The following is a 23,159-nucleotide window of genomic DNA, read 5'->3' as shown; positions in this document are numbered from 1 at the left end:
CTGATATACTGCTGATCGCTGGTTTTGAAAAGTCCTAATTTCATACTGAACCTGGAGGTGGCTCTCACAGTAAGAGGCCACACACTGCAGATGGGAACTGGAGACTTTCAGGGCCCTCCAAGTGCACACACCACAGGCCACATCTTTAAGTCCAACATAGTGTTGTGGATGAGGAGCAGTTTAGAGTGCTAGTCTTCTTTAGCTAATCACGTGTTTACAGAACTAGCTTTGGTATGAAGCCCTTTCTGCACTGATAACAGCTGGAAACTCTTCTTAATCTCCTCCTCTTCCTAGTAGTTCTTGATACAGCTTATTCAGTAGTTGTGCCCACAGATAAGAGTTCTTGGATACTTGAGTAAATCCAGACAGATTAAAAAGCACAACTGAAGCCCTCATTCAGACATTTTCATTTCCTTACAGTAGATCAAATCTGAGCTTTGATCAGCTTAAGCCTGTGTTTCCTGTGTTTAGATCTGCAGCAAATAGGACTCATCACTTTTTCCTTGTTTCCCTCATTTTGTCAGACAGCTCTGACAAAATGAGGGAAAATGTGGACAGAGATAATTCACTGTGTTAGAGAGGAGGCAGCAGGTTTCCCTTCATTCCAGGAAGAGGAGTGGCTTCTCTCTGGCAATGAACAGCAGTTCAACATGCATTGTATGCTTGACAACAGGAACAGAAGAATCTGTGCTGCAAAATATATTTGCTGTGGATTTGGCTCTGAATGTAGACTCGGTATCCCAAAAAATTCCAGCGTGACACAAAGCGTAATAGTTAGTGTTATGTGTAGAATTATCTGCTAATTTGGGTAAAAAGCAAAAAGAACATAGCATTAGCCCTTTTGCTCCAGTTAGCATTAGCCGCTAACATGGCAAGCTGGAGCAGCTAACACTGCTAATGCTGAAAAAAACACTGTCCCACTATAACTTACGCCCTGAAAACACTTAAAATAAAGCCTACCGTGAAATGTGTAGTTCTTTTTGCTGGCCAACATATGCTGGTCTACTAATCATTGAGAACAGTAAAGTTAGCACAGTGTAGGTAAGAGCATATGAGACAGAAGAAATTCAATAAAATCTATTAGAATGTAAACTTGCTCAGCTCAGTTCCCATATCCTGTAAAAACCCATGCATATCAGAGGGTATGATTTTACACTGGCTCTGTTATTTACCCTGTAAACATTTAAAAAAAAAAAAAAAAAACTAAAAAAACAACTTTTTTTGACTGTGTGCTCACAAGCATTCAGAATGCTGCACATATTCCTACCATATGTTTTGAATACAGACAAAATGCAAAGATTCCTACAAATTTTTACTCATATTTCAGACTTTATTACCTGATTTTAACAGTGGACTTATTCAAACAGAGAGTGAAACCATCATGAAACCTTTTTCTTGTTTCTAGTAGAACGCTGTCTAGATGAACGTTGTTGTTTAGTGTTAGTATGTGCAGATTTAACATCACATTCTGTCTCATTCCTGCAGAAAAAGGAGCAGCAGAGAAGGGCTCCCCCCAGGTATAGCAGTCCTGCGGACACGAAGCCGATGAAGAGTGAAGCTCCCAGATCCCTCCTTTGATCGTTGGCCAGGTCAGGGTTGAACATATCATTAACAATGGTGCGTGTGGTCCACTGGACAGGCAGGGCCACCAAGCTAGCTGCAATGAGAAACAACACTCCAGAAGCTATATCCGCTTTGGTCTTTCGCCTTGCGTCTGGTATAAAGTTGGTGCACTTGGCCCCAACTACACCAAGCAGAATCCCAAAGAACTGGATGATGATAGCAAAAACGATGAGCACTCTGGCATCCTGCAGGTCTTGAGGTAAGGTGAGCGTAGAATCATACTCTTTGCACTCCATCTCATGTGTAGTCAGCAGAATGCAGTTCACCCACAAACCCTCAAAGATCACATAAGTAGTGGCAATGTCAGCACTAATGAAGTCTGAGACTTTCCACAATGGGAGGAAACAGATAACTATTGTCCCTAGAACACCAATGATGGCTGAGACCAAACCCAGAATCTGTCTGCAGCTAACTGCCATGATGAAGCTCTGTTGATCTCTTCAAGGAGAAAAGTTAGTAAGAGAGTTTTGTAAGAGAAGATTTCAGCAGGTATTAATTTTTATTGTCCACACAGAGGAGAAGTCGACTCTGGTTTTCTTTCCTACTGATTAGAGAGTGCTAAAGGAGGTGACAGAGGAGGAGTTTTCTAGCATGAGAAGAAACAGGTTTGTAAAGAAATCTCACCCAACCAGCTTGTTTCAAAGCACCTGTGATACGGACAGTTGAGTTTCACATGTGAATACAAAGCCTGATATCGCAAAATCAGAAAAATGCAGACATGCAAAATGGTAATTATGAACAATCGGGGTTCAAATACTGGTGGAGGCATACAAGGCACACATCCAGTAGGGGTCACCAAGGTAGGCTACATTAGCTTAGCTTACCTTAAATGTAAACAGGAGGGACTCTGTTAAATAGTGAATTTATATATATAAAAATGACAGTGATGACTAAAAGTAACTACCCAAGTAACTACCCAAGTAACTACCCAACTCTGTACTAAGTCACAAAGCTACTAAATTAGCTGAAAATGTTGCGAGTTAAAATTGTTAAAAAAACCCCATTGTTATATATTATCTGAGCGATATTTTATGTTAATAGGCTAACATGTAACAATCAGCCAATCTGTTTTAATCAGATTCTTTTGTAGAGCTGAAATATAAATTGTCACATATTATAAATGTACTCATATTTACTTGCGCTGTCTTGTTTCATCAAATATTAGCTTTGCGTTAATTTTTAATGATAAGGTTGATCCATGAAAATGCATTTTGACATAACTTTGATCAAAATAACTCACCTTTGTTTTGTCTGCTTAACACAACTTGTGTCTTGAAAAAAACTGAGACAAGTCTGACAAGCGTGCATGCTTGTATCACCTCCTCCTGTCCTGTCGGTGGCGCTGTCACTTGGTGTTCGCTCGCTCTGTGGTATAGTATCGCTTCCTGTTCCTGCTCAAAAACAGTGGTGTTTCTGAGTAGCTTATTTGCTTAGCAGTTTAATTAACAACTTTTAAATACATTCTTTTTTTTCCACAGTATAATCTTCACGTGCTTCATCCGAAGCACACTTTCTGTGTACTCACTACCTAATTTATAGCCAAAGTATTCACTCACTGTCTCTGTACTGTTTCGCTAGCTTAGCTCGTAGCCGACCCGTTAGCACCATGGCTACTTCACCTGTCCCTTCTGCACTTTCTTGCTCATTGTGTCAGATGTTTAGTTACTCCTCGGCCTCCTTTAGCAGTAATGATATCTGTAACAAATGTAGCATATTTGCAGCTCTGGAGGCCAGGATTACTGATCTGGAGACTCGGCTTTGCACCCTTCTCTCACCCTTAGCTAGCCAGGCCCCTGTAGCTGGTGCAGCCGAAGATAGCGTAGGCCCCGCTAGCTGTTCCCCGGCAAATCCCAAGCAGCTGCGGAAAGAAGGCGGCTGGGTAACGGTGAGGAGGAAGCATAGTCCTAAACAGAAGCCCCAGGTACTCCACCAACCCGTTCATGTGTCTAACCGTTTTTCCCCACTCGGTGACACACCCGCTGGGGGTCAAACTCTGGTAATTGGTGATTCTGTTCTCAGACATGTGAAGCTAGAGACACCGGCAACCATAGTCAATTGTCTTCCAGGGGCCAGAGCAGGCGACATTGAAGGAAATTTAAAACTGCTGGCTAAGGGTAAACGTAAATTCAGTAAAATCATAATTCACGTCGGCAGTAATGACACCCGGTTACGCCAATCGGAGGTCACTAAAATCAATATTGAATCGGTGTGTAACTTTGCCAAAACAATGTCGGACTCTGTAGTTTTCTCTGGTCCCCTCCCCAATCAGACCAGGAGTGACATGTTTAGCCGCATGTTCTCCTTAAATTGCTGGCTGTCTGAGTGGTGTCCCAGAAATGATGTGGGCTTCATAGATAATTGGCAAACCTTCTGGAGGAAACCTGGTCTTGTTAGGAGAGATGGCATCCATCCCACTTTGGATGGAGCAGCTCTCATTTCTAGAAATATCGACAAATTTATTAAACCCCTCAAAACATGACTATCCAGAGTTGGGACCAGGAAGCAGAGTTGCAGTCTTACACGCCTCTCTGCAGCTTCTCTCCTCCTGCTACCCCCCCAAAAACCCATCTCCATAGAGACTGTGTCTGCTTCCAAAAAGACAAAAAACAAACTAAAAACCAGCAACAAACAACTTAAACATTTACAAAGAAAGAACAATACAGTATCCACATCTGAACCAAAGAGTAAAACAGTGAAATGTGGATTATTAAATATTAGGTCTCTCTCCTCCAAGTCTCTGTTAGTACATGACTTAATAATTGATCAACAAATTGATTTACTCTGCCTTACAGAAACCTGGTTGCAGCAGGATGATTATGTTAGTTTAAATGAATCAACACCCCCGAGTCATTCTAACTACCAGAAATCTCGAAGCACAGGTCGAGGGGGCAGTTTGGCAGCAATTTTTCACACCAGTCTATTAATTAATGAAAGACCAAGACAGACTTTTAATTCATTTGAAAGCCTGATGCTTAACATTGTCCACCCCAGCTGTGAAACTCAGAAACCAGTCTTACTTGTTATCATCTATCGTCCACCTGGGCCTTACACAGAGTTTCTGTCTGATTTCTCAGACTTTATATCTAATTTAGTTCTGAGCTCAGATAAAATAATTATTGTGGGTGATTTTAACATCCATGTTGATGCTAAAAATGACAGCCTCAACATGGCATTTAATCTGTTGTTAGACTCAATTGGTTTCTCTCAAAATGTAAAAGAACCCACCCACCACTTTAATCACACTCTAGATCTTGTTTTAACATATGGCATAGAAACTGAACATTTAACAGTGTTTCCTGAAAACCCTCTCCTGTCTGATCATTTCTTGATAACATTTACATTTACAATAATTGATTACGCAGCAGTGGAGAGTGGACTTTATCAAAGTAGATGTCTTTCTGAAAGCGCTGTAACTAAGTTTAAGAATATAATCCAGCCACTGTTATCATCGTCAATGCCCTGTACCAACACAGAGCAGAGCAGCTATCTGAACGCTACCCCAACAGAGGTCGATTATCTTGTTAATAATTTCACCTCCTCACTACGTACGACTCTGGATACTGTAGCTCCGGTGAAAACTAAGGTCTCTAATCAGAAGTACCTGACCCCGTGGTATAATTCTCAAACACGTACCCTAAAGCAGATGACTCGTAATCTGGAGAGGAAATGGCGTGTCACAAATTTAGAGGATCATCATTTAGCCTGGAGAAATAGTTTGTTGCTTTATAAGAAAGCCCTCCGCAAAGCCAGAACAGCTTACTACTCATCACTTGATTGAATTGAAGAAAATAAGAACAACCCCAGGTTTCTCTTCAGCACTGTAGCCAGGCTGACAAAAAGTCAGAGCTCTTTTGAGCCAACCATCCCTTTAACGTTAACTAGTGATGACTTCATGAACTTCTTCACAAATAAAATTTTTATCATTAGAGAAAAAATTACCAATAATCATCCCACAGATGTAATATTATCTACAGCTACTCTTAGTTCCATTGATGTTAAGTTAGACTCTTTTTCTCCAATCGATCTTTCTGAGTTAACTTCAATAATTACTTCCTCCAAACCATCAACGTGTCTTTTAGACCCCATTCCTACAAAACTGCTCAAAGAAGTCCTGCCATTGATTAATTCTTCGATCTTAGATATGATCAACCTATCTCTAATAATCGGCTATGTACCACAGGCCTTCAAGGTGGCTGCAGTTAAACCTTTACTCAAAAAGCCATCTCTAGACCCAGTAGTCTTAGCTAATTATAGGCCAATCTCCAACCTTCCTTACATATCAAAAATCCTTGAAAGAGTAGTTGTCAAACAGCTAACAGATCATCTGCAGAGGAATGGTTTATTTGAAGAGTTTCAGTCAGGTTTCAGAGTTCATCACAGCACAGAAACAGCTTTAGTGAAGGTTACAAATGATCTTCTTATGGCCTCTGACAGTGGACTCATCTCTGTGCTTGTCCTTCTTGACCTTAGTGCAGCATTCGATACTGTTGACCATAATATCCTGTTAGAGCGATTAGAACATGCTGTAGGTATTACAGGTATTGCACTGCAGTGGTTTGTATCATATCTATCTAATAGACTCCAATTTGTGCATGTAAATGGAGAGTCCTCTTCACACACTGAGGTTAATTATGGAGTTCCACAGGGTTCAGTGCTAGGACCAATTCTGTTTACATTATACATGCTTCCCCTAGGCAGCATCATTAGAAGACATAGCATACATTTTCACTGCTATGCAGATGACACCCAGCTCTATCTGTCCATAAAGCCAGATAACACACACCAATTAGTTAAACTGCAGGAATGTCTTAAAGACATAAAGACTTGGATGGCCACTAACTTTCTGCTTCTTAACTCAGATAAAACTGAGGTCATTGTACTCGGCGCTGAAAAGCTTAGAAATATGGTATCTAACCAGATTCTTACTCTGGATGGCATTACCTTGGCCTCCAGTAACACTGTGAGGAACCTTGGAGTCATTTTTGACCAGGATATGTCCTTCAACGCACATATTAAACAAATATGTAAGACTGCGTTCTTCCATTTGCGCAACATCTCTAAAATTAGAAATATCCTGTCTCAGAGTGATGCTGAAAAACTAGTTCATGCATTTATTACTTCCAGGCTGGACTACTGCAATTCATTATTATCAGGATGTCCAAAAAACTCACTGAAAAGCCTTCAGTTAATCCAAAATGCTGCAGCAAGAGTACTGACAGGGACTAGAAAGAGAGAGCATATTTCTCCTGTTTTGGCTTCCCTTCATTGGCTTCCTGTTAAATCCAGAATTGAATTCAAAATCCTGCTCCTCACATACATGGTCTTAAATAATCAGGCCCCATCTTATCTTAATGACCTTGTAGTACCATATTACCCTATTAGAGCACTTCGCTCCCACTCTGCAGGCCTACTTGTTGTTCCTAGAGTATTTAAAAGTAGAATGGGAGGGAGAGCCTTCAGTTTTCAGGCCCCTCTTCTGTGGAACCAGCTTCCAGTTTGGATTCGGGAGACAGACACTATCTCTACTTTTAAGATTAGGCTTAAAACTTTCCTTTTTGCTAAAGCATATAGTTAGGGCTGGACCAGGTGACCCTGAATCCTCCCTTAGTTATGCTGCAATAGATGTAGGCTGCCGGGGGATTCCCATGATGCATTGAGTTTTTCCTTTCCAGTCACCTTTCTCACTCACTATGTGTTAATAGACCTCTCTGTATTGAATCATATCTGTTAATAATCTCTGTCTCTCTTCCACAGCATGTCTTTTATCCTGTCTTCCTTCTCTCACCCCAACCGGTCGCAGCAGATGGCCGCCCCTCCCTGAGCCTGGTTCTGCCGGAGGTTTCTTCCTGTTAAAAGGGAGTTTTTCCTTCCCACTGTCGCCAAAGTGCTTGCTCATAGGGGGTCATATGATTGTTGGGCTTTTCTCTGTATCTATGAAGCGCCTTGAGGCGACATTTGTTGTGATTTGGCGCTATATAAATAAAATTGAATTGAATTGAATTGAATTGACAAGTCTGTGAGCTGATAATAACTTTAACTTAGTATTTGACGTTCTTTAACAAATGTTGTGTAAATATTTGTTAGGAATATGGGGTTTTTCCTTACGCTCTCATTCTTTAATACAAAAATCTACCAAACGAAATAAAAAAAAATAATACATTTTTAGCCTGTTTGGCAGCAAGGATCTACCACAAAAGCTGTAAAGATACTTTCACAAACACTCCCAAAACCAGATTTAGTGTTAGAATTTCTTTATCGTTTGACATTATTGTAATTATTCTTGCTAACATAATGATGTTATATACTCATAACTGCCAGTCTTAAATTATATTGGCATATAATTGTACACAGAAAAAAATATTGATCAATAACAAATAAAAGGAAAAGTAAGTTCAAACAACAAATTTAAATCAATTACTTGTTTTGTGCATTACTAGTATGCATTCACACATTCAAAATCCTGGGTGTTTGTTCCTACAGTTTGTTTTGAAGCCAAAAAATTTACAGTCAGTTAAGCAGTCATAATTTTTTACTTAACTTAATAACAGACTAATTCAATGGCAAAGAGAAAGTGAAACCTTTATCTTGCTTCCACAGACTCAGCCCTGGAGTATCCAACCTCATATTCAGTCTCATTCCTGGCGGAAAAGGAGCAGCAGAGAAGGCCTCCTCCCAGACACAGCAGTCCTGCAGTGGCCCAGCCGATGTAGAGTACATCTCCCGGCTCCACTCTATGAACGTCGTCCAGGAAAAGGCTGTTGAAATTCATACTATTGGTGAGGTTGATCCAACATGAGCTGACTGGTAGGGCCACCAAGATACCTGCAATAAAAAACAAAACTCCGGAAGCTATAACCACTTTGGTCTTTTTCCATTTGTTTGTCACAAAGTTGATGCATTTGCTCCCAACCACGCTAAGCAGAATCCCACAGAACTCGATGATGATAGCAAAAACGATGAGCACTCTGGCACCCTGCAGGTCTTGAGGTAAGTCCTGTATAGAATTGTAGGATTTGCACTGCATCTCGCCTGTACTCCTCATCACACACGTCACCCACAGACCCACAAAGTGGATCTGAGAAGTGGTGATGCTTGAACCAATGAAGGCTGAGACTTTCCACAACGGCAGTGCGCAGATGAAGATCGTCCCTAAAAAGCCAATGATGGATAAGAGCAAACCCAGAACATGTCTACAACAGGCCGACATGATGAAGCTGTGTCGATCTCTTCAAGGAGGAAAGGAGGGTGCTCCTGAGAGTTGCAGTAATTTGTCTGTGAGAGACGATTTCAGCAGGTAGTTGTTTTTGTTGCACATTCTCCTCCTCTCCATGACAGAGGAGGAGTTTTCTAGCATGAGCTGAAACAGGTTTGTGAAGAAATCTCACTAAACCACCCATGAAATGTAGAGCTGAGTACAGAAACAAAGGCTGATATGACAAAATGAATGCATTTTGTGTAAATGAAAAAATAAACAATTCAAATAAAGACATACCGTTTTATAGGGTGTAAAAAGCAGTGGCGTGTCCAGCGGGGTGGCCTGAGGGGGCACAGGCCACCCCCACAACCAGACTGGCCACCCCAGGTGCCACCCCGAAGTTAAAACAATAAAATTTAATGAAATATCAAATGTACGATTATGGTGTCACAGTGAAGCTCAGATATCCGAGGGTAAGTGAATGCAGCACCGGCTTCTGCACTATGAGCATCATGTTAGCAAAGGTAGGAGAGCCAAGCACGAAAGACTGCACCGCAGAAAACATTTTTTCGGGGAAAGATTAACAAGTTAACATAGCTGGACTAGCCATCGGACATTTGCACGGTGGGCTGATGACTTTTTTTTTTTTTTGTAATGGCATGAACAATGTACGGAGCCCCGCAGGGGACATGGGAGAAAAAAAAATTAAGACGGACTTTTGCAAGATCTCGCAAAACAAATTCGGGGTCTCGCAAAAGTTGAATTCCAACAATGGCGGCAGCTACTTAGTTGTAATATTACTCTTTCTGGGTCACAAAATACACTTTTAAGATATTTTGAGGTGTGAATGTAGTTGTGTAAACGTCAGATACCTGCTCGGTTTACAAGACATCACATATTTGCAAAAGTGCTCCGACGTTTTTGGAGATCTGACACCCACTATCTCGAAGCTAACGGGAGGTCGAGAATTTTTTTTTTTCTCCCATGTCCCCTGCGGGGCTCCGTAACAATGAGAGGCGGTGGATTAGCCAGATGCTGGCCAATTTGTAAAAATAACTCAGTTGTTTGGTGGTGGCTATGGCGGAGCTTCCACAGAGGCAACAGGTGGATGACGGAAGGGGAGGCAGGAGGAGGAGAGACCCCAGGCAGCCGCCGGTCCGAGTGTCAGGTGAACTGAACTTCAGGTAAGAAGTTATGACCTGCAGTCTATCTGGGTCAGATATAAACCAAGTTTAGGTGGAGTTTATTTTCGTTGTGCTGACTTTTTACCGTCAGTTACAATAACTCACTGCGTGAGCTAACGTTTCTATACAGCTGTTCGGTTGCTATGATGTTACTGATAGTGAACTTTATTTTATTCATAAGGTTAGTTAGTAGAGTTGCCAACGGCTCCTTAAAAATGGAATGGTCCCTCATTCAGAGAAAATATTATGCGTTTTGTATTGAGCTGAGAAGAGACGCAGTTTGTCCCGGACTTTAGCTAGAATGGAAAAAGGTTTTTTTTTTACGCTTCAGCTGCCTCTTCTTCTCTCATTCTCTCCCCCTCCCTCTCCTGTTTCTACTTCAATCATGAAACTGATCAATGATCAGCTGATCGGCTTTTCTCTCTCGTTTGTTTATCGCCCACTTTGCGCCAGAAACAGGAAACCAGTGGATGTCGCGCTAAACAACAGCAGCACGTTTAAGCTTGATCAGCTGTTGTTAGAATTTATTTAATATTAATTTCTAGTATCAGCTGATGTTTGATGGAGCCACAGCTGTAAAGCTGCTGGTCATGATATCGGTTTGGATATGTGGTGAGAGGGAAACATGAAGATGAAACCAGGAGATGTCCTTACTGAATCATCAGAGCTGAACAGGTGATGGAGAAACAGGTTTATCTTTTAGGTGACATGAATGAGTTGAAGTTATGAACTGTTTCTGAGACAAATAACACCAGGATCCTTTTCTAAGTAGCTGACAGCTGGTAACTGTGCAGGGGCGGGTCTAGCAAAGTGTTGCCAGGGGGCCAGGTAGGGCATTAACAGGGAGAGGGGGGCACAAAGAAATACTTTTCTTTCTTATTCTCATTTAAAATATCTAGCTTTTATTAAATAATTATCTGAATTTTACGAACAAAGTTTTTATCTGACGTAAAATGTATAGAAATCATACATATACCAAAAAGACAGTGTACATCACTGTCACAACAGCATTTGTTTTCATTCAAAGGCTTTATGGCTTTAATACCTGGTGGGCTGGTCTGTAGTGAAAATGCCCAATTTTTTGTCCCAGTCCAGCCCTGCAGGTTAATACTGGCAGTGTCACCATGCCAGCTGACTGTATTTCATCATCAGCCAGTGTTGTTCTTTATACATCAATATTACCAAAGTTAACCATAAGGCAGCATATAAAGTATTTACTTGCTTTCAGGTTTTATTCAGATGTTAGTCTTTTTATTTGTTTCCCCACTTTTTTTCTGTTTCAAACTCAAACACCAGTTTGTGAGAAGATTATCTTCTTTTTTTAATAGGCATTGGTTTTGCATTGGCATTGGCTAATTTGCCAATTGTATGTTAAAAATGTTCGTATTTTAATATTCAAAAATGTTTTTGCCCAAAACATATGTGCACTACATGTCAGTAAAAATACTATGCAAATATTGATGTCCTTGACTGCTGAATAAACACTGACTGATTGTATCTCTTGTACTTTATCAACGCAGTATCTAAAAACTTTGCACCGTAGTGGTTAAAATCTCATTCTAATAAGAGTTAAAAGCGCATTCGGTTATTAGGTTTATAGTTTTATTGTATTATGGTTAACAGTTGGTAGAATTTCTTTTTAACATTATCTGCCAATTACATCTGCCACCCTTCTCCAAATCTGTGCCCCTACCTGGCCCCCCCCAACAAAAATATACTAGACACGCCACTGGTAAAAAGTAAATGTGAAAACAGAGAGACTGAGTGATCAGTACTGAAATAGTCTGGCTGTGAAAGCACTTACTGTGAAACAACTCTTTATTTATTCAGAACTTTGGGACTAAATACAATTTGAGTCCCCAAGTAAGTTGTTTCAGTTTAAATTATCAGCATCGCTGAAATGTGTGAGATTCATGCACAGCAGATGCTAACATATAGTTCCCAGCCAGAACACACCACTTTCAGAGTGACCTGATTGCTGATTGAGTGACTGATACTTTAATGACTTGCAGAAGTTTGAATACATAGGTGTGTGTATATAGGTGTGTTTAGTGTGTGCACTTTTTTTTTTAAACCCGAGTATCAGCGAATGACCAACAATGTAGGGTCTGGGAGGCAAACCCTATAGGATTAAGACTCTGAATTTGATGGCGTCGTTGCCCACCTCTCAATTTTAAATACACGTAGACACTGAGGGCTATCAGGAGGGACTATGCGCTTACCTGCTGCTCTCTGGCAGGTAGCTCCATGCCCTCCTGGGTTTTAAATGCACCATAGAACACACATGCATCAATACTACATATGAGCGGGCGGAGGGAGGTTTGGAGTCTTCTCACACCCCCGTTCTCTGCGACCTGCTGGAGCGGGGGGCCAGGAGGAAGAGTTGGCCGTCCGACTGGGGTCTGGAGTGTGGGGCCTCCCTGCTGCTGCGGAGTCGGGGCGGTCTGCTTCTCCCCACCGCAGGGAAAAAGGGTGACATCACCTGGGTCTGGGTGCAGTTTCCTCCTCTAGGGGCAAGGGTACCTAGACCCGGTTCTTAGAGTACGCTTGGGGATTGTGATTGTGTGTACAGTGTCTCTCTATGTCTGTCTCCACGTTGGTTGGGTGTTGAGTAATTGCATATGAGAGCATGAGGGTGGGAATGGATGTTTGTATCTGTGTGTGCCTGTATGTCTGTGTCTATATGTCAGGTTGGGTATCAGACGCCACCTCTCTGGGGACATCTCAGGCCCTCTAAGGTATGGAGGCCTATCTCCCCACACCACTTCCCCTGCCGGTGGCGGACTCCCTCAGACATCGGTGCGTTGGTGGTTCTTTGTGTCCGGGGATGAGCGCCCAGATACCCACCTGCTCACTGCTTGGTGGCTGCTTATCGGGGCCTGGAGCCTGGGGTTCGCTCGGGCCACTTCGGGGGTGGGGTGCCCTCGGCCTCTTGGCCTGGGGCTCGGTCACTCTGGCGCAGCTGGCTGCTGGCGGAGCTCACGGGCACGTCACTGCAACCCCCCCTGGCTTCTGCTCCGCGGCTGCTGAGTGACCCCTCATCTGGGACTCTCCTCAGCTCTTTCTGGGACAGTGGCGTGGCTGCCCCTCTGTTGGTCTTCCTTGGTCTCTTGTGTTCTGGGGGCCTCTGGATGTCTGGAGTTTTAATCTCCTTCATACCTGCTTCATGCCCTGGTGGACGGGGCTGTGGCTCCCCACACCCTCTAGCAGATCATTACAAGGAACCTTTTAAAAACAAACGCGTCCATGCTCACAGGTGTACACACGGGTGCTCACACACACAAACGACATCCTTTTTGGCTCCTACCTCAAAGCACACTGTGCGCTGTCGATATTACGTGCTGCACAATAATGTTTAATATTTAGTATTTACTGTTATATTCCCATATATCATCGTGATGTTGTTTATTGTATTGCTCTCGTTTTCTTCTGCTTGTTTTCTTTCTCAACAGGTGATTGATATATGTATTTTTTGTTTTGTCTGGTTATTTAGTTGGTTTTTGTTTTTTTGCCCTTTATCCCCATCCTTCTACTCCGCTGTCCCCCCCCCCCCCCCCCCCGCCTCCCTTCCTTTCTCCCTTTTCTTTTCCTCATTCAAGTTTGTCCCGTATCTAGCAAGTGAAAATAAAAAATAAAATAAACAATAAAAGGTGAATCAAATAGACCATTACGGCAAGGCTGGGATGGTCAATTTGGTAAAGTAAATCCATTGGGCATCTTTCTTTACCTTCAGACAATAATTCTGATGGCAAAAGAACCAAACGGGACAGGCAAAAAAAAAAAGAAAAAAAAAGAAAAAAAGACTGAATTTGAAAAAAAACCCCAAAACAACAAAATCATGATTTGGGAAAAAACAAAACAAAACAACTACAAAGAAAATCCCCCCACAAACAAACATGAAAAGCAGATACATGGTATTTATTCGTATTTATTCAGTTTAAACTGGTCATATTGAAAATATTGACAAAGAATTATATTTTGAAGCATTTGACGAACCTCCATATATATTCAGCCACAGTTGATTTTAAATTTTAAATAAAGCATGCACAAAAAAGAGAAAAAAAACAACATAAAAAACAGTACAAAGGGTATAAGTGTAAACCAGACTTATTAGAGCCTGTACTGTGTAAATGTCACAAAAAAAATGATCAACCTCAACATGATATTTATCACATCCATATCATTTGAGCTCTTTAGCAACAGAGCAAGGTCTCTTAGTTTCTTCACATTTAACAGGACAAAAGGTTGGAAGGCCAGTTGTTTTACCTGCACCTTAAAAACACAGAATCAGGATGTATTTATTATTATTATGATTATTTATGATACATGATGCGGCAGTTTAACAAAAGTGTGTATAATACTAACACAAATAGTAAGGCAAAAAGCTTTTTTTTTAAAAAAGTGTCCTGACTTATTAAAAATGACAACTACCCAAACTGTCCTCACATTATCTTCTGTCTGGAGTTAACCTTCTGTGTACTCCATGGGCTCAGGTGAAAACAAGAATTCAAAGAAAGCCTTCAAAATCTCGTCATCTACAGCCACTGAACTGTTGACTACATCTTTAAACTTGGTGAGATTTCTGCTCTCAAAGTGGTTTTTCACACCAACCAATAAGTCTTGCTGTTGATCGCATTTGCAAGCGAGGCATTCCTTCAACACATCAAACTTTTCTCTCTCCACCATCTGAATAATGATGTGTCCAATTATGTTGATAAAAGGATACCCAAACTCTATGACACCTTGCTTTTGACCCTTTGCATCAAAGTATGGATACCCTCCTGTATGCATTGCAACAACATTGCCATCCTCGTTAAAGACAGGAGAGCCAGAGGAGCCATCATATAAACAAGACTCGTAAGTCAGAAGTTGTTTGTGCTGTTGAACATCAACTGCAACATTTTCGAAGAAACGACCAGCAAGAAGTTGAACACAGTCTTGATTGTCTTTCCAGTGCCTCTCTGCAACCTGTTTACGGTTCTCTTGTGAAACAACCAAACAGACATCAATTTTTTTTACACTTTCACCTGGATATCCAATAATACAAATTCCACCACTGTGGCGAACGAATCCACTGTGTTTTAAGAGACAATCAGGCAACGTCTGATCAGCACTGAGCTTTAACAAAGCCCAGTCAGTCCCTGACACTTCCGGAATATATTCAATACCAACAACCTCTTTCACATCTATCAGGCCATCTTTCTCCTCCAAACTTTCAAAAGAGAAAGTCACAGCAACCTTCTCATTAAGCCGGCCGCTATCATTACAGGAACCTTTAATAACATGGGCATTTGTGAGGACAAAATTGCCAAACAGGAGGAAACCACTTCCACGTGGTTTCCCATTTATTCTCACTTGACAAACAGAATTACTGAGTTCCATGAGCTTCTTCATTGTTTTCACATCTTGACATCTTTTAGCATTGCTCCCAAACTCCTGACGGAAAAGATTCTGGATGCGGGAAACCTTAGGAACTTTAGCTTTCTTGCCTTTTACCAAAATGTTAAACTGTGCAGACAAATCATCTTGCAGCTTTTTTAAATAAGACAGTTGGTTTCCTGGAGCCATATTTCCACAGAGATCCGTTTTTTTTCCTATTGTGTTGTCAGTCTCTGACTTGACTGGGTCAGTCTGCTGTGAAAGCTCCTCATTACCACCAGATTCACTTGTCTGAGATTCACTCTGCACCACGTAAGCATCATCAAGACTGCCAGGCTGACTTGCTGGTGGATTGGACTTGTCGATTATGATCTTGAAAGTTTCATCATCAAGGTCATCGACCAAAATGCACATCTCCGTTTCCACTTCAGTGCTTGTGTTAGAGAGCACACAGTTCTTAGTGAACACTGTGCTGAGAAAACGACCATCTCTTTGTAGAGCTTGCGTTACCGTTTCATTTTTGTATGCGTAAACAGTAAGTTCCTGCATTTCTTTTTTTACTGCTGGATTTTTCAGGATTTTGACAACATCTTGACCTCCCCTTGTCACCACATGAAATATCACAAGCTTGCTAGATCGTCCACTAGTGTAGGGATAACCAGAGCCACTAACTGGTTCCTGTGAGTTCTCCACAGCTTTCACAAACTTCAGAATCAGACATTCATCTTTAATTAATCTGCATGGAAAGTGTGAAGCTATCGCTTTCCCATTTCTTACAATAACAAGCTCTTTGCCCTCCTGCTTTTCTGCAACTGCTTTGAACTTTGGACTTTTCTTCAGGCAGTCCTCAATAGTTTGCGCTTGACTGCAGGTATATTTAGATTTGTTCTTCATGTAACTCCAGTCAAAAGAATGAGTCAGATGAGGCTCCTCTTCCTAGGGGAAAAAAAAAGTTCTCTCATAACTTACAGTAGAACCTTATTCTATTCAAGCAGATACTCAAACAATACCATCCTCTTACGTCACTTTGCGTTATTAAAGACATCTAAATCAAATCTTTAATTGAAATGCCTAAAAATGTGTGAGTGTTTTATTCATTTCCAACACAGAAAAGAATGAATGAGACATTGACAACAGGTTTTAAACTCAAGAGGTGGGAGTGCATTGAGTTCTTGAAGTAACAACATGTCAACCCCCAACACTGAATGGCTGCCACAGACCATCACTCTCACCTTGTCCCTTCAGACTGATTCTTAATCTAGTTTTGCTTTTTGCCACCGCTACTATCAGCAAATGGTACCTGCAGTGGCATTCGGGATATAAAGGCACTCAAGTTCTTCCAGAAAGATGAATTCACATGGATAAAAATCTGTGGCCACTGCTTGTAAAACAGTTTAGTTTTTGGGAGTGGTCTTGATGTTGCTTCTCCAGTGCACCACTCTTATTTGCACCAAAGCAAATGAAATGGAGTCAATGGTTTATGCTTTCTGACTTTAAGTTTGACTCACTTTGTCTCAAACTGATGATCAAGGGTCCCACTGAGTTTGTTTTTTACAGCCTATTGTATGTACACTGTAAGCGGCAAATTTAAACATACCAGTAAGCAAATTCATCTGTGATGGTTTATACTAACCAAGGCAAATACAAATTTGATTATAGGAGAAAATCAGCACCTCAAAGGTGTCTCTTGGTACTTCATTTCTGCTCGCCATCATTCCAGGTGAATTCGTGAATTCATCCGCAGCGCTGTTGAAAAGGCTCTGGAGGTCCCTGTATTAAGCACTTAAACCTGTGACACAGAAATCACAAAACTTGGACCACCACAGACTGTTTTCCTTCGTGGTGATGAAGGAAAATGCTGAGCTGGCATGTAAAAGGGCATTTGTTCAGCCCATTCTCACTCCTGGGGCGTAGCATGGCGACGTTTTGTCACGTACCGCGACGTTCGTGAGGAACGCGAAAGGTGACCTTCCGCGTTCTTATGGTACGCGCCGGGTTATGGCTGAATTGCAGTGGAATGACGGTCCCGCGGTAATAGACGTTCCAGCCATGTATTCCAGCCCTAAACCTAACCTAACCTTATCCCTAACCCTAATCATGACCTTATTCCAAGCCTTAACCAGCACTGTAATGACATAAAAGAATGTTTTCCAAAGCGATTTTAAGAAAATGAACGAACATGTGTAGATTGAGTCCAAACGCTTCTCATGTTTTGTCATTTTTCCAATCTCGTCATTTAGGAACGTGTTGGGTACCCGAAAGCGTAAAATGTTGACGATTTGTCACCTAGCGTAAAATATTACGCTTAGGGAGTGAGAACGTGTTGCATTTATTCCCTTCAAGCACCCCTACAATAGCTAAACCCATTTGTTCTCTGATTGGAAGGAAGAAAAATGGGGTCAAAATTTGTACTTGTAACTTGAAACTTGAGTGCAGAGTTTCACACATATTTTTTGGCTAACTCCACACACAAATCTGTTTTACACATACACAAATTCTATTTACACATACAAATCCTGATTTATTTATGACCACAATTTGAGCCCATATTCATGTCAATGAGATATAAACAAATACATAGAACAAGAAATAGACTACAGGAGTTGTAAAAATTGGTTTGCATTAAATCACACCCATAATTCTTAAATGTGACTTTATAAAGATCTAAATAGGCTAAAAAAAGCTACCTTGAATTACAGTTAAAAACAAATTAAAACAATAATGTGGACTTGCTTGATCGCTAACCAAATAACAAGGAAACACCAAAACCTAGAAGCTAAATTATTAAAACAAAGAGTACGAGTAATGAACCGCATATCAAACACATTCGATGGGAGATGAGGCACTTCGTTTAGGACTCTTCTCTCCGTTTGGCAGGAAGGGTCGTACTTAAAACAGAGGAAAAAAAAAAACACAGTAGAACCAATGAGGGTGATTACAGCAATGACATAAACAGAAAATCCCAAATCTGTACAAAAAAAAAGATCTGCTCTAAAAAGATTTAAAGACAATATGCAGGACTATACTTCAGTCAGGAGAATAACTGAGATAATCCATCTACAATATGAGGTTAGTCATTAATGTACTGCTGTATGGTCTGGGCTGTAGTTAAGGTTTAAAAACTGAGCTTTAAAACATGCTGCCGATGAACTGTGCTAATAAAAACTGCGAGAGGCTGACAGTGATCACTGACCTTTTTTTTTTTTTTTAAATAAAGAGGCTTGTTCAGATTAAGCAGAACAAGATCGGGGCAGGACCAGAATCATATTATATCATTATCATCAGGGCAAACATGGCATATGTTTTACCTGATGGGGTTACTGTTGAGGGGTTGCTGCTGCTCCTGCTGCTGATAGTGCTGGACTGTATTGATCTGAGACTGTAGACATTAAAAAGTCCATTGAAGAGATGGTATTTGATTATACAAGTGTTATGAAATAATAATAAAATGCAAAGATTGGTGACAGCACTTGGACTCATAATGCAACAGATATAAAAAACCTCTGGAAATAAACTGAAACCAGAATATTCATAGGGTAAAATAATTCATAGGGTAGGGAATTAACAACAGAAAAAAAAGTTCTATATACATAAAACAAGCATGCACAAACACACATACAGTGACATTTTATACCTTCTCCAGAATACTGTGTATACTATGGCAATGAGTTTGCATCAAAGTGCTGATCCAGAATCCTTCTGTTATTATTAATTCCTAGTGGTGTAATAATAAAGTAATACGAATAAAGAAATTGAGTAATAAATATAAAATAATGTATTTCTGATTATTCAGTTTATTTTTCTATTCACTCTGTGCAGGCAGAAAGCTTGTTAAATGTGTTAATGTAGAAATACAACAATTTTGCTGTTGTAAAAATCAGCATTTTGTCATATTTGAAATATAAATCCCAAATAATCTGAATCTTAATTTTTTTCTTTAAAATACAGTGTTATTTTAATATCATAATTATAATCCATAATTATGTGACATGCATATTAGATAGTTTTTAGTGAAATATAAGCCTTAATATATATAAGAAATATATAAGAAAGGCAGGGAAAAGCCCTACTTTAAAACTAAATGTTCCCTAAAACGGTGGACAAAGCTACAGACCCATGACTCCCTTTCCCAGTTAGCTAGCAGCAATGACCTACAATACTTGTGAAGTTAATAAAAAGACAGATAATGTTTGTCGTGCTGTTGCACACACAGCATGCTCATGCATTTCAGTTCGTCAGTTGCCACAAGACAACTTACCAAGGTTTACATAATAACCAAATACTCCTGTGTGCTATAGACTATGGGTGTCCAAATTCATGGGCTGGATCCTCCTGAGGCCGCATTTGTATGCATTTACCAAAGTTGATGGCATGCTGAAGACGTAATCAGGCCATGTTTTTCAGCTGTGTTGGAGTAGGGATGCATCTAAAAGCTGCAGGACAGTAACTCACCAAGACTGGACTTTCGCACCCCTGGACTATAGTGTACGCTGTACACCCTACTTACTGGTTTCCTTTGCCTCAGTCTGCATATATGTCCCAATTAATTTGTTTCTTTCCCCTACAGCTTTGCACCACCCAGGCGGCAATGAATGCGCATGCTCTTTGCGAGCTCGTCCCCGGCTCGTAACAAACGTGCTCTGCCCTCAAGGGTGATCATTTGATTATGGTAATCATGTGACTGATGCAAGCCAGATCCTTTTATTTAGCAAAATTGTGATTATCAGTTAGATGTTATTGTTGAGGGGCACAGGCAGGACTCCACACACGCACACACATTTAAAAAACAAACAAATAAACAAACAAACAAACAACAACAAAAAAGCGGTAAAGTAACTCTCAAATGTTATAAAAACTAATCCCTGTCATATTTCTGGGTCATTTTTATCCAGCTTTTTCAATTTCTTATATTTTGGTATATTTCTGTATTATGATTCATGTTGTGGTTCTATTTTGATTATTATTCTAGATTTAGTTCAAGTGTCAAGTCTGCGTCTTTGTAAATTGTTTCTTGTTTCCTGTTTTACTTTCAAGGTTCATGTCTGATGTCAGTGTGTTTAGTTTTACTTGCCTCCTGTCTCGTTAGCCCTAATCTCTCCCAGTTGTGTCTCCCTCCTTTTTCCCATTCCCTGATTACTCCCCTGTGTATATAAGCCCTGTGTTTTCCTTTGCTCTCTGTTACATTGTCTACTCACCCTTATCCTTCACTGTGTGCTTTGTCTGCCTGTTCTATTTAGTCGCATGTCCAGTTTAGCCAGTTTTCTGTTTTGCCTGCAACCAGTAATAAAGCTGAGTATCTACAAGTTAACTTTGCCTCCGTGAGTTCTACTCTTGGGTCCACCATTTCTGCCTGCCCTCACACAGCCATGACAATCCAGGTGTTGTGCCAAAAAGTGATCGCCTGCCAAAAACTGATTACTCATATGTAAACTGCTATAAATAACTTGTTGCTCTATAATATTTGGAACATATTTCAAATGTATCCCTTATGAATTATATCAAGTCATCTTAAACAACAAGCAACATTCCCGTAAAAAGGTACAAGGCGCAATCAGTTTTTAGTAGTGATTTTTATATAGCCTTTATTTACGCAGTTAAGAAAAATCTCACTGACGTTAAAAATCTCTTTTTAAAGAGTAATCTGGCCATGAGGTCAGCAGAAATTGGAACAAATATAACAATAGTTCTGTAAACATATTTAAAGTGGACAAAAAGGACCGGATTGGTTATAATGTAAGTAACACAGAGTTATAAAGATACTTGAAAAACAGGTAATTTATATACTTTATATATAACCCATTTGTAAACCCTGATCACTGAATACTAACCGAATACCAACATACGTAAAGATATTACACATAAAAAACAGACATATGAGATCAGTTTTTGGCAGGCGATCACTTTTTGGCACAACACCGGCAACACACTACATGAGCACCTATTATGAAGCAGAATCCTTTGTGGAGAAAAAGAGGTAAAAAGTTATTTCTAAAACTTCAACTTACCTCAAGTAAGGAAAGCAACAGCCTGCAACTGGCCACTCCGGCGGATTAAATGGAACTGTTTGCTACTGTCACAACCGCGCCCAGTTGCTCTAATGGGTGTTTCCAAGTGATGGCCCGCTTGAAGCACTTGTGTCAAGCCAGCCTGCAATTCGAGACTTGCAGTCAAGCCAGCCTCCAGTTTGTTTTCTGTTCCCTGTGTATTCAAATTATTACGGGAATGGATGTGGAAACCGGATTTCAAAATAAAAGCCAACTTCAAGTGAATTAACAGATATGTTAATAACATAATAACATATAATTTAGGCTTGTTTACAAACTCTAATGTTAGATCTACATGACACAACATTGTACCCTAATAGCGCCCTGTCAATATCAAGGAAATCTTATTTAGTAAAAGCCCTGTGAATTTTCATTTTTGAACTACTCTTTCAATGACTTCAGAATGCTCTTAAAAGCAAAAGTCATATTTACAAAGACTAGTTGCATTTTATATCAACACTAACCACAGAAATTTGAAATTGCCCATAATTGACTTACTCTTCTAACGATTTCAAAATGCTCTAAATAGAAAAAAATCCTGTTTCATTGATACCATATCAATGAATCTAAAATGGATTCATTGATATGGTATCACTGTGGGGCTGTATACTGTTGATCTAAAGTGGAATTACCCTGTGGAAACAGCAATTTTCCTTTTTAAAGCATTCTGAAATCACTGAAAGTTAGGTCTTAAATGGGCAATTTCAACAGGTCATTAATTTGGGAGGCAAAATCAGACTGACTTGAAATTGATATGGTATCATTGTGGGTTGGCATACTCTTGACCCAGATTAAAATTATCCTGTGGAAACAAGAATTTGTCTTTTTAGAGAAATCACAAGTCATTGAACGATTATTTCCCGTATGTCAAAGGGTTCTTATTTTGAAAGGCAAAATCATAATGACTTGAGATTAACCTGGTATCACTGTGGGATGGAATACTGTCAATATAGATAGTAATTATTCTGTGGAAACAGCATTTTTTCATTTTATAGCTTTCTGAAGTCGTTGAAAACGCACACCGATATATGGTCAATTTGAAAGGGCCATTATTTTGAAAGGGAAAATAAGAATGATTGATGTCAAAGGAGCTTGCAAAGAAAAGCGTCTGGACTTCTTTAAGTTACTTGAAGACGTTTCACCTCTCATCCGAGAGGCTTCTTCAGTTCTAAGGTCAAATGGTGGAGAGTCCCAGATATAACCCTAGTGGGAGTGTCCCCCCACAGAGGGACAAAAGGACCCCCTGATGATCCTCTAACCGCCTGAGCCAAGGTGTGGAACTGGGTGTGGGTCCCAATCAGCCAGAGTTTCGGGTGAGTTCATTGTGAAACCTGGCCCCACCTTATCATGCGAATTCCTGAGGTCAGATGGCCCAGGGTGTGAGTGGGCCTTAAGGCGTCTGGGAAGGGATCTCAAAACTGGATTATAGATGGCAGAGAGTTGGTGTCGTAAACCACCGCCTCTGTTCAAAGATGGTCGCTCACAGTGGACATAGATGGCTTCTTTCACTCCTCTTTCAAACCATCTGTCCTCTCTGTCCAAAATGTGAACATTGGCATCCTCGAAAGAGTGTCCTTTATCCTTAAGATGCAGATGGACAGCTGAATCTTGTCCTGTGGAGGTCGCTCTTCTGTGATGTGCCATGCGCTTGTGAAGTGGCTGTTTGGTCTCTCCAATGTAGAGGTCTGGGCATTCCTCGCTGCACTGTACGGCATACACCACATTGTTAAGTCT

At 40.5% G+C, this 23,159-nt stretch overlaps 3 protein-coding genes across 3 annotated transcripts; all 3 read right to left on the bottom strand.

Annotated features, from left to right (window-relative positions):
* Positions 1 to 1,353: 1,353 nt before the first annotated feature.
* Positions 1,354 to 2,164, bottom strand: LOC118453803 (claudin-4-like). The gene has a single exon (XM_035905380.2). The coding sequence runs from the start codon at positions 2,040 to 2,042 to the stop codon at positions 1,380 to 1,382; it is 663 nt and encodes a 220-aa protein (XP_035761273.2). The 5' UTR covers positions 2,043 to 2,164; the 3' UTR covers positions 1,354 to 1,379.
* Positions 2,165 to 8,089: 5,925 nt separating this feature from the next.
* LOC148100931 (claudin-4-like) lies at positions 8,090 to 8,886 on the bottom strand. The gene has a single exon (XM_087846883.1). It carries the CDS (start codon positions 8,828 to 8,830, stop codon positions 8,204 to 8,206), a length of 627 nt encoding a protein of 208 aa, XP_087703009.1. The 5' UTR covers positions 8,831 to 8,886; the 3' UTR covers positions 8,090 to 8,203.
* Positions 8,887 to 13,911: 5,025 nt separating this feature from the next.
* On the bottom strand, positions 13,912 to 21,523 carry LOC102783389 (serine protease FAM111A-like). Its single transcript, XM_087846882.1, has 4 exons — positions 21,387 to 21,523; positions 18,690 to 18,760; positions 17,055 to 17,170; positions 13,912 to 16,317 (listed from the first exon to the last, which is right to left on the bottom strand). The coding sequence occupies exons 3-4, from the start codon at positions 17,094 to 17,096 to the stop codon at positions 14,467 to 14,469; spliced, it is 1,893 nt and encodes a 630-aa protein (XP_087703008.1). The 5' UTR covers positions 17,097 to 17,170; positions 18,690 to 18,760; positions 21,387 to 21,523; the 3' UTR covers positions 13,912 to 14,466.
* Positions 21,524 to 23,159: the final 1,636 nt, after the last annotated feature.

The sequence above is a fragment of the Neolamprologus brichardi genome, chromosome 10 (genome assembly GCF_056152115.1).
Source record: "Neolamprologus brichardi isolate AB-2024 chromosome 10, ASM5615211v1, whole genome shotgun sequence".
NCBI classification, from domain to species: Eukaryota; Metazoa; Chordata; class Actinopteri; order Cichliformes; family Cichlidae; genus Neolamprologus; species Neolamprologus brichardi.
This window is presented reverse-complemented; position numbering and strand designations above follow the sequence as displayed.